Source organism: Limulus polyphemus, unplaced genomic scaffold (assembly GCF_000517525.1).
Source record: "Limulus polyphemus unplaced genomic scaffold, Limulus_polyphemus-2.1.2 Scaffold503, whole genome shotgun sequence".
Taxonomy (NCBI): Eukaryota; Metazoa; Arthropoda; class Merostomata; order Xiphosura; family Limulidae; genus Limulus; species Limulus polyphemus.
Window position 1 is genome coordinate 46,743 of NW_013666113.1, and position 10,094 is coordinate 56,836.

The 10,094-nt window shown below is 31.2% G+C and overlaps 1 protein-coding gene across 1 annotated transcript in view; it reads right to left on the reverse strand.

Annotated features, from left to right (window-relative positions):
- Window positions 1-220: 220 nt before the first annotated feature.
- The window catches only part of LOC106458709 (mitochondrial uncoupling protein 4-like), a 35,498-nt gene continuing 25,624 nt past the window's right edge, over window positions 221-10,094 (reverse strand). The window contains exons 7-11 of the mRNA XM_013918252.2: window positions 8,979-9,091; window positions 5,316-5,400; window positions 4,428-4,520; window positions 2,298-2,400; window positions 221-874 (exon numbers count right to left, since the gene is read on the reverse strand). Of these exons, the coding sequence (XP_013773706.1) occupies window positions 803-874; window positions 2,298-2,400; window positions 4,428-4,520; window positions 5,316-5,400; window positions 8,979-9,091 (466 nt within the window). The 3' untranslated portion in view covers window positions 221-802. The remainder of the gene's footprint in view (window positions 875-2,297; window positions 2,401-4,427; window positions 4,521-5,315; window positions 5,401-8,978; window positions 9,092-10,094) is intronic.

The window sequence follows — 10,094 nt, forward strand, 5'->3', positions numbered from 1 at the left end:
CATTATTGTAAGTTTGTCTGTATACTTCACTGTTCATAACTGATACATTTTGTAGCAGGTTATTAACAGACTGTTCCAAAATATTAGTCTTAGCAGATATTTTGCAATAAATGAAATATTGAAGATATCAGGTGATTGATAATACTGAGGAAAACAATCCAGGCAAGTATTTGAATAGCAGTGAAACCTAATATTTATGTATCAAACAACAAGAAGGGACAACTATTCATGGCTTTTAATACAATGCCAACAAATAAAACTAATCAGCTACATAGAATCATAGCATCACAGTTTCAAATGATCAGTTGTCAGGAAACAAGACTCATAATCATGTTTAAACACATAATCATATTTAAATCGATTTGATTGTGTATGAAAATAAATCATACCTGGTACCTTACAGGCTAATAAATCAAAACTTTACAAACAGACCCTTAGCTACATATCTATGGTATGTTACATCTACTTATACAGTCAACATCTATTAAAAATACTATAGAATATTTTTTTTTTTATACCTCTTTGGCATAGTTAACATCATTTATAAAACAAGGTCTGTGCAGCATGTAGAAAATATAATACGAATCTGTCAGCTGCACAGCAATTTGAGAAAAAAGATGGCAGAGCTTGGGTTCCCTGTCAATTTTGTTGAACATGGAAATGTTAAAACAAATATATTTTCATAGAAACAAGTTATACAATTATACCTTTCGGCAGTCTATAACTAATTGAGTATTTATGTATGTTTTTTTTTTTTTTGATGTGTACGTATATATTATTATGAAATGTAGAAACATAAATGTCAAAATGAGGAAACACCACAAAACTTCCGAAGTTCTTCGTATGTAACCCAAAATGTCAGAGACCAAGGAGCCTGTAAAACAAAATTATAATATAAATAATACCCTTCAGATGGAATTTCTGTCAGCAGTTTCTACTTTCTGAATTATTAATATTCTTGCTGATAAATGTTACAATTTAACACACAATAAAAACTACAAATGCTTAAGTAGTTTTTCAGGTTTATTCTCAGCATACTTCCCTTGCTGCCTTTGTTTGTTCTCAGTGTACTTCCCTTACTGCCTTTGTTTATTCTCAACATACTTCCCTTGCTGCCTTTGAGCAATTTTCAGTGAAAAGCCATAAGAAGTAAACACAAAAAATCTGACAACCACATTGAGTATGAATGGTCATTTGATATATACACCTTTGAAACATGTCAAAATAACAATAAGTGTAACTTATTTTTCAAACACTTCAGCCTAAAGAGAAATTTTTTAAAGTTACGTAATAATGTACCTTAAAATATGGTAATTGTACTTCTGGCCACAATCTCAAGCCTGGCTATTAAAGGAGCGAGTTGATTTGAACACATCTTGATGATAAATATTATGAAATATAATCACAATTCTTTCTGGTGACAAAGAGCAGTTGTTTGCAATACTGTCAGGGTGAATTAGATTTTTGGTGACTATACGACTCCTCACATTTTGAAAAATTTTAAAAAAAATCAACTAGTGATTATACATTTAATATTCATTATCCTAAATACTCCGAGCTGTAGTATTCCTAATCCTTCCCCATTCAAATTGAGTTTTAGTAGTCCTTGTTTTATTTATTTTGCTAGTTTTATTGAATACCAAAACTATATATTCTTGGTAAGATTCTTTTTTGAAGTTTTAAAACTTAATACTGATTTTTACATATTCACCACATCACTACAAAAAAAAAACAATAAAGCCACTAACAAAAATAGCTATCAGCTTATTTGAAAAAGCAAAATTTGTATGATAAATAGTAAACTGAATTGCTCTTAATTATAAACTTAATTCTTAACAAATGGAATTAATGAATCACTGAAAAGCAGAATAGAGAAATATACTTTCCTTGTGTGTGTGTGTGTGTGTGTGTGTGTGTGTGTGTGTGTGTGTGTGTGTGTGTGTGTGTGTGTGTGCACGCGCGTGTTGTTTAGCCTGAAAGAATGATACACATTCAGTAAAAAAAAGAAAAAAAGATGGTATGAAGGAACCACTTAATAGTTGGTTTTATTTTTGAGGTATTAAAATAAACATTGGTATAGTTCTTCTCTGATAAGAGCGTTGGTGTTTAAACGTGCAACAGACATCATCAGACTGTGTACTTTATGTCTTGTACAATATATTCTGTTACTCATGTGTAAACATTTAAAAATCAGCAACAGTTTCTTTCAAACTTCCTTAATGATAAGTTTTATTTTAATCTTATTATTAAGTGAAATGTTAATGAAAGAGTACGTGATTTTTTTTTATCTAACTTACCATTCTGGTCCATATGGGAATAAAACCTTTATAAAGAGCTCTAAAACCTTCATATTTCACTGTCTGTAGCAAGCAATCAACTGATGACTTGTACAAAAGACCTCTGATAGAGAGAAGGGAAGAGATTTTAAGCTAATAAAATATTTTAACCAACAATTTTTCATGTTCTTTTTATTTCTGAATCACTTTTCTGCTCTCAAACACTTGAGTTATCATCAATTAAAAAAAAACAAAGTATAGCCAAACCCAGAAACATCAGATGACAGATATCAGTGGATTAGAATATTACAATTATTCAAATGCACATGTGCCTTGAGCATCATTTTTTTTTCTCTTGGTTTCATAGGGGAGTCAAGATGGCACACACACAGACAGACAGATATATATATATGTCTGTGTGGGGGGGGGGGGAGAATTGGAAATTTTCGATACAAAGTGTGATAGCACTGCCACAAACATTTGCCATCAAAATGCAAAATAAAATTTTGACTAAGATGATGTACTACAAGAAACAGAGATCAGCCATCTTCAGACCCACAGATAAGGTCACAAGTAATAAATAAATAAGGATGATGTAGGGATGGCAATGCTAAAAAGTACAGAAATACAGTACGGATGAATATACAAAACCATACAAACATCCATACATAAGTAGCCAAATTTTTTCCAAGAAAGATTTTTTATCTACAACTAAATGTTGAATTCCTTTCGTTTGCATGAATTCAGGTCCGAGTAAAAGCATTTAAACTGAATATTGCTATAAAGTCTTACAATGGCTAATTCCCATAAGCTTGTAACATTGACTCAGTGGCTACTTGTGTAGGGATTTTTGTATGGCTTTGTGTATTCATTCTTACCTTGCCATCCCAACATCATCTTTATTTTTTCACATTTTTTTTCATTACTTGTTTCCCCTCTTTTTTTAAACAATACCAGTGAATATTTTTTTAATGAATGACAGTCACTATGAAGGTGGCAATTTCACGTGTTGAAGTTAACAAAATGCTCCTGTACTCCCAAAGTTAAAATGAAACATTTTAGTGTACAAGTCATTACAGCGACTTCAAACATTGGTGAACTAGTCCTTCTGATGCCAGAATCACAATAATCAGCAGAACATTTGACTGTTACGCTACTCACCGGTTCTCTACTTTAGTGATGTTTTTTGGCTAAACTGAAGGTCTTAATAGCTCTTGACTTGAAAATCTTAGTTAGGTGTTTAAAAAGTCTCTTAAATTGTTATAAGAATGATTTGAGACTATAATGAGCAATATATAATATGCATCGGGCATTTTTTTCCAGCCCATCCCCACATACTAAGCACTACCATGTTTAGTGATTGTGGAAGGTTACCATCCTCAACTGCAATGGATTGCCAGTAAGTAAGTTAGTAACAACCACAAAGAGCAAGTGATACATTTAATAGTCACACAGTACAAACTAATATACTGTCCTTCAAAAATATTTCTTTTGGATTTAATGATTTACTAAATCATTAAATATCAGTCTAAATACACAGAAAGTTATAGTTAACAATCTGAGTAGCTTATACTTTTTATCCACAAATTAAGCTTAAATTTTGTTTAATAACAAGTTTTTCAAGAATATGTAGAGGAGTTAAATGACAAGATTTATATTTTATGTACTATTTTTTTCAGTACATTTTCCAACTCAAGTACTGGCATAACATGCTTACAATAATGATACTAGAATAACAAGTGTTTGATATTTGTATTCTGACAAACTGACATCTATTTACATCCAATAACCATGGTAATAATAACATGATTGACAAATAAGAAGTTCAAAGGGAACCTTTAGTTCTTCAACTTAATTTGTAAGTACGAGGATTATCATAAGTACATGTAAATTTCATATTTATTTTAAGTTCTGGGACTAAAAATACTTTCCTTTTAAAACTAAGCAAGTTTGTACTAGCTATTAAAAAAAAACCTACTGTCTTTTTAAACCAGATATTTAAGTCCTTATCAGTTGTCTGGAGTTGTATTTTCACAAAATAATGTTAACAAATTCACCAATCAAAATTCTGTGGTTTTGACTTGCAAAATGATGTTATTAATTCATTAACTGATGGTGTTTTGTAAACATGTTCTTTAATACCACACTTACCTGCCATTCTTATCTGTGGGTTGGTTCATCACCCTGGTTTTGATTACATCAGCAGGAGTTCCCAGTGTAGCTGCAATCAAACCGGAACAGCCACTGCACCAACACAAGTAACATTAGTAATTATATTTATCGTTTGGAAATAATTTGAGAATAGCCTCAAGAAATGATTTTGATTATATGTAGAAACAGATTCAACATACAAACCAGTTTCTTTTTTATCATACAGATACTAAATCTGCAAAATGTATGTTAATTTTTCTTTCCTCTTGCTGTTCTTACTGATTTCCACATCTTAAATATGAAAGCTAAAATGGTTAGTTGAACAACAATTAATTAAACTTTTGTCTTCTTCTTCTTTGTCAAATTAAACTCCATGCAAGTTAAAAACAACTGTGTAGATCTCATGTTTGTAATACAGCACCCAACCCTCCCTATGTTCATTTATAACAATAATAAAATAAAAAAAAGATTTTTAGCACTGCTTGGAAGACCATAAGTCATGTATGCTTCTGAAGAAAGTAACAAATATTTGTTGACTGTCACATGGATTTTCACTACATTGTACATTCAAACTCGTTTGTGTATGTGTACCCACACACACAAGTGTTTGAGTTTTCTTATTCCTTGCTTTGAAACCTTTTAGAAAAACAGGAAATACATTTCACAAAATGGACACTAAATACAGACTATAAAATTTCAAATCCATTTATTTAAAACTAAATGTATTAACTTTTTTTTTAAAGTAGCAACACTTCAAACAGTTTTGTAAAACTGCCAACAGTATTAATTCAAGAGTCAATCAGCACAGTGAAGATCACGATAACAGTAAATCATGAAACTACAAACAGTGTACCAATTTTGCAAGTGACACACAAAATAATTCCATACCTGGCTAAAGCATGAGTCAAAGCATTATCATGAAAAGTGGTATACTTCAGAATCAGGTGTTTACTTGAGTCATATGTTGTCAAATCTAATAAGAAGAAAGGAACCTAGTGTCACTTTACATCCATAAATATCTATTATAATCACAATCTTTCTCATCATAGACACAGCAAAGAAATTGAAAATGGATATTAAATCTTCTTTCATAAGTGCATCTTCATATTGTTTATGATAAAGTGGCATAACAAAGATTTGTAAAACTATAAATGATATTCAGACAGATCCTTAAAAACTTAAGAATATAAAAAAATTATATTACTGCTGAAAACTTATATACATGTTCTTCCTACCATATGAAATAAAAGTATATTCCACTAACCAATTAACACTACTCATAAATTAATTACACTGATTTAATGAAAGTTAAACAGTGTCTAGAGAAATGTAAGTTAATCATTTTAGACTGTTTTTTTTTTTTGTTAGGTTAGTCATTTTGGACCGTTTTTTTTTTTTTGTTAAGTTAATCATTTTACACCTTTTTTTTAAGTTCTTCTATCACTGTTCATTTCAATGCTTTCAATTTATTGCTGGAAATACTTTAAAGCCCTTTTATCCTATTTTGTACACATAATGTTGTTTTAAAACTTTTATGAGAATCAGAAGCTATTTTTCCAGAAAGCATCTTGTAAACAACATGATGTTTGAAACAATGTACTTGTAAATACAGATAAAATGAGAAAGAATGTGGCCAGCTACAAGTATACTGTATATCCCTTTGAATTTTATTAACCCTCTTGCCACAGGCAAGATTTACTGAGCATGTCACAAGGCTTTAAGTGAGTTACATTCAAAAATTAATTAAACTACTTTCTGTTTATATTATACCAATTAGTATAGCATAAAATCGTAGCTAATAATCCATAAGTTAATAGTATATCAGTTTTAAACTCTTACTTTTACAAGTCAAAATTTTTAAAAATCCTGAATTTCCCCTAGTGTGAGAAATGACATTTTTTCTCCAGGCATCCCCTCTTCTCTTAATTTATTCACCACCCCTCCAACAAGTGCGAAAATTAACGTAAATTAGTCACTATAATTAGAAAGCCAGAAAAACTGTGATACTTGTAGAACATTGTCTGCTTTTTTGCATGTTATTTTTCTATGTTCTTTGATGCACTATTTAATTAAATAAAAATGATTTAGTGCACAACTAACATTAGTATAAAAATTAGGGTTAAGTGTCAATGACAGTTGACAGCAAAAAAAGTACTTTATAGGTTTTGAATTTCATGAAAAGCTACACGAGGACTATCTGCAATAGCTGTCCCTAATTTAGCAGTGTAAGACTAGAGGGAAGGCAGCTACTCATCACCACCCACTGCCAATTCTTGGGCTACTCTTTTACCAACAAATAATGGGATTAACCATCACATTATAACACCCCCACAGCTGAAAGGGTGAACATGTTTGGTGGGACAGGGATTCAAACCCACAACTTTCAAATTGCAAGTCAAGTGCACTAACCACCTGACCATGCTGGGCCCTAGGTACTTTATTTCTTGTTTTTCATGTCTGTTTTTTTATCTATTATTATAAAAGTAACTAAAATGTATAAATTAAAAACTTTTTAGGTTAGTTACACTTAGATTAGGTAAAATAAACAATAATGTAATAAAATGTTTTCATGAGGAATGCATGGGAGCAGCTCAGAGTAGCTTGTAGGTAATATAATTTGAGAGCATAATGTGATCCCCACATTACCCAAGTGATTTACAACTTATAATGGCATGAACAGTAGTTAGACACAGTTCAAAGGGGCAATAAAACAATAAAACTTAAAGATAAACAAATGTATACTGTTACAAGTTTAAAGCTACTTAGGATAAACAAATGTAGTTTCATGCTACAATTTAAGTCATTATAGAAAGAAAAATGGGTAATTTAGATTTACTTCAATTTTTTTTTGGTGGTTTCAAAATCGGTCAAATTGATCAACCTAGTATTGAGTTAAGGTAGAGAAAATAACAGATGAAATATAGCTTTACTGAAAAAAACAACTTTGAAATGTATTTAGGAGGTTTTAGAGATTATGCAAATGAAATCTGAGACTTGTAAGACGAATAAAAGTATTTTTAATCTTAACATGAAAATTACTTTGCACTTGGACTAGTAAAAAAAAGGCTCAATATATTCACAAATAAATCTTTTTTTTTATTAGTAAAAAATACTTCACTAAAAAATCTGTAATGTTTACTGAAAGCCTGCCAAATTTTGTAAAGATACACATACTATATTAAAAGTTAGTTGTATCAAAACTAATGACTTTAAACAAGTACAAACGGGTCACATGGTCGGTCAATTCCACCGAGCCTGGGTAAAGAATGAAAGATTAAATAGCATTTCTGAACATATGGTACCTAGTCACCCAACTGAAAAGGATAATGGTTCAACAAGTGAGCAGAAGACAACGTCTATCTAAAGCTGAGAAAAGAAGCAAAGCATACAGTAAACCCAAACCACACATGATGGACTGTACAAAGCCGTGAGTAAATACAATATGGTGTTTAGATCATCTAGTCTCTAGTAGAAGTTGGTGAAAATATAGGACCAGCACAGCAATTCCTTATCACTCTCAAGCAGGTTAAAAGAGCATTAATAGGCCAAGACCACTGCAAAGGCCATTTTAATTTCAAGTCAAGCAAAGAAATGTGGACTATCTAGGATAATGGCAGATGCAGCAAAATCTAGTAGGATGTTGCAATATGTCATCCAATAAACTTACAAAAAAAGCTATTTATGTAAAAAGGGCATATGAATAAAAGAGCCTCCTAAGCCTGAAGTGACTAGAGATGTATGATATGTTCCCTTGTTGAGGCACTTGGAAAGGAATTCTATTAACATGGTCAACCTGGAGATGGGATGGAGCCATCAAGAGAACTACTGGCCATAAAAGGGATGGTCTATTAAACTGCCCAGATCACACTCCAAAGAAACATGAGTAGCAGCAGTAGTAAGAGAGAGACGTAGTAAGATAACTTATCTAGTGTGATATGAAGAATCTATGCCCCAGTGTATCACTCGTACTTCACTATATATACTTTAGAAACAAAAATGCTGTAATGAAAGTGGTAGAAGAGAGGCTTAAAATACCAGATTTAAGTATTATCAAATGCATTTGTGGTAAGTTTTAACTTGTATAAAACTGTACAATATTTCCCCCATATTTCAATAATTTTTCTTTTTCTCAAGTCAACAAGAAAAATGATTTGAACTCTTATGAATATACTAAAAACTATTTGACTAATTTTTTCTTTTTAATGCAGCAGAGAAAATTTCTACAGGAGTAAATAATAATCTACCATGAGAAATATAACTGAGTATTATGAATAGCACAAGCACTTTGTCAAACTAGCCAATATAAATGTTTCTAGTTACTTCAGAAGACACTCAAATGATTGTGCTATGTACCAAAATTCCATTCAACACGATTATCTTCTGTACTGTTTTGGAAAAATCATCATTTCTTTCTCTTCGTTCTTTAAGTAATGAAAGCTAGGACTCTGACCGCATAAAAAAAACGTTACTTTTCTACAAATTTAAGTAAAGATTTCATATGAAAATAAGGTATGGTAATCAAGGCATATCAGCAAGAAATACAAGACTTACCCCCCAAGTTGACTAGTGCTGCTCTCTGAACATTTGGAACCCAACCCTTCCAAAGACCTCGAATCCCACCCTCAGCTAAAATCTTGGTAAAAGCATGCCAAGTACTCTGTACTCTGAAATAAAATGAATAGTTATAAAAAACATGCACATAATATTTTACAAGGCTATGGCTAACACGTACAACATATGATGAAAAGGTTTGAATAAGTCTGAGTGGTACAATGGAAACATCGTGAAATATCAATCAAAATATACAACTGAAACAGTAGCATCAGACAGCTTTATTGAAACACAACTATCCAAATAATTGGAAATTCAATTTTTGACATTCATGTTTAGATACATGTAGAACAAAACTTCAGAAACTTGAAGTACAAAGCACTTATAATTCTTAGTTATGGAAATATCTGTGTGACTGATCATTATACCTCCGAAACAACTGTAATAATATATATAATGAACTGGTTACAATGGACACCTAAAGAAACATTCAACAGACACCCAACAAAACAATCAACATTGTTTAAAATACATACTAATTCATCTTACATCAAACAAGAGAAAAGTATGACAGTTCTCTAAACAAATACATACAATAAACATATCTACTCAGATCTCTATAGTAGCGGTATATGTTTATACAACAAATCTATGAAGTATTTCTTTAATTATCCATGATAACTTCTCCAAATAACTGCTACATATAGAAATAGTAGTAGATACTGAAACAGAGCAATAGGGATTATTTGTTTAATGAGTTAAAATGTTTATACACATGTAAAAGGAAAGAAGTTTCAGTTAACACTGTAACACATGCATTTAATGCCTACAAAAGTTGTTACCACTTTAACACGAGTATTTGTTACTTGAAAAGATGTTTTATTATGTATTAATTACCAAGAACAACATGTCGGAAGAATGATACATCATTACTAACAACAGGTACGAGATGTCTGGTACATGTATTACTACAAAAAATTTGTTGTACTACAAACAACACTTGTCAAGGATATGGTACACGTATCACTACAAACAACACTTGTCAAGGATATGGTACACGTATCACTACAAACAACACTTGTCAAGGATATGGTACACGTATCACTACAAACAACA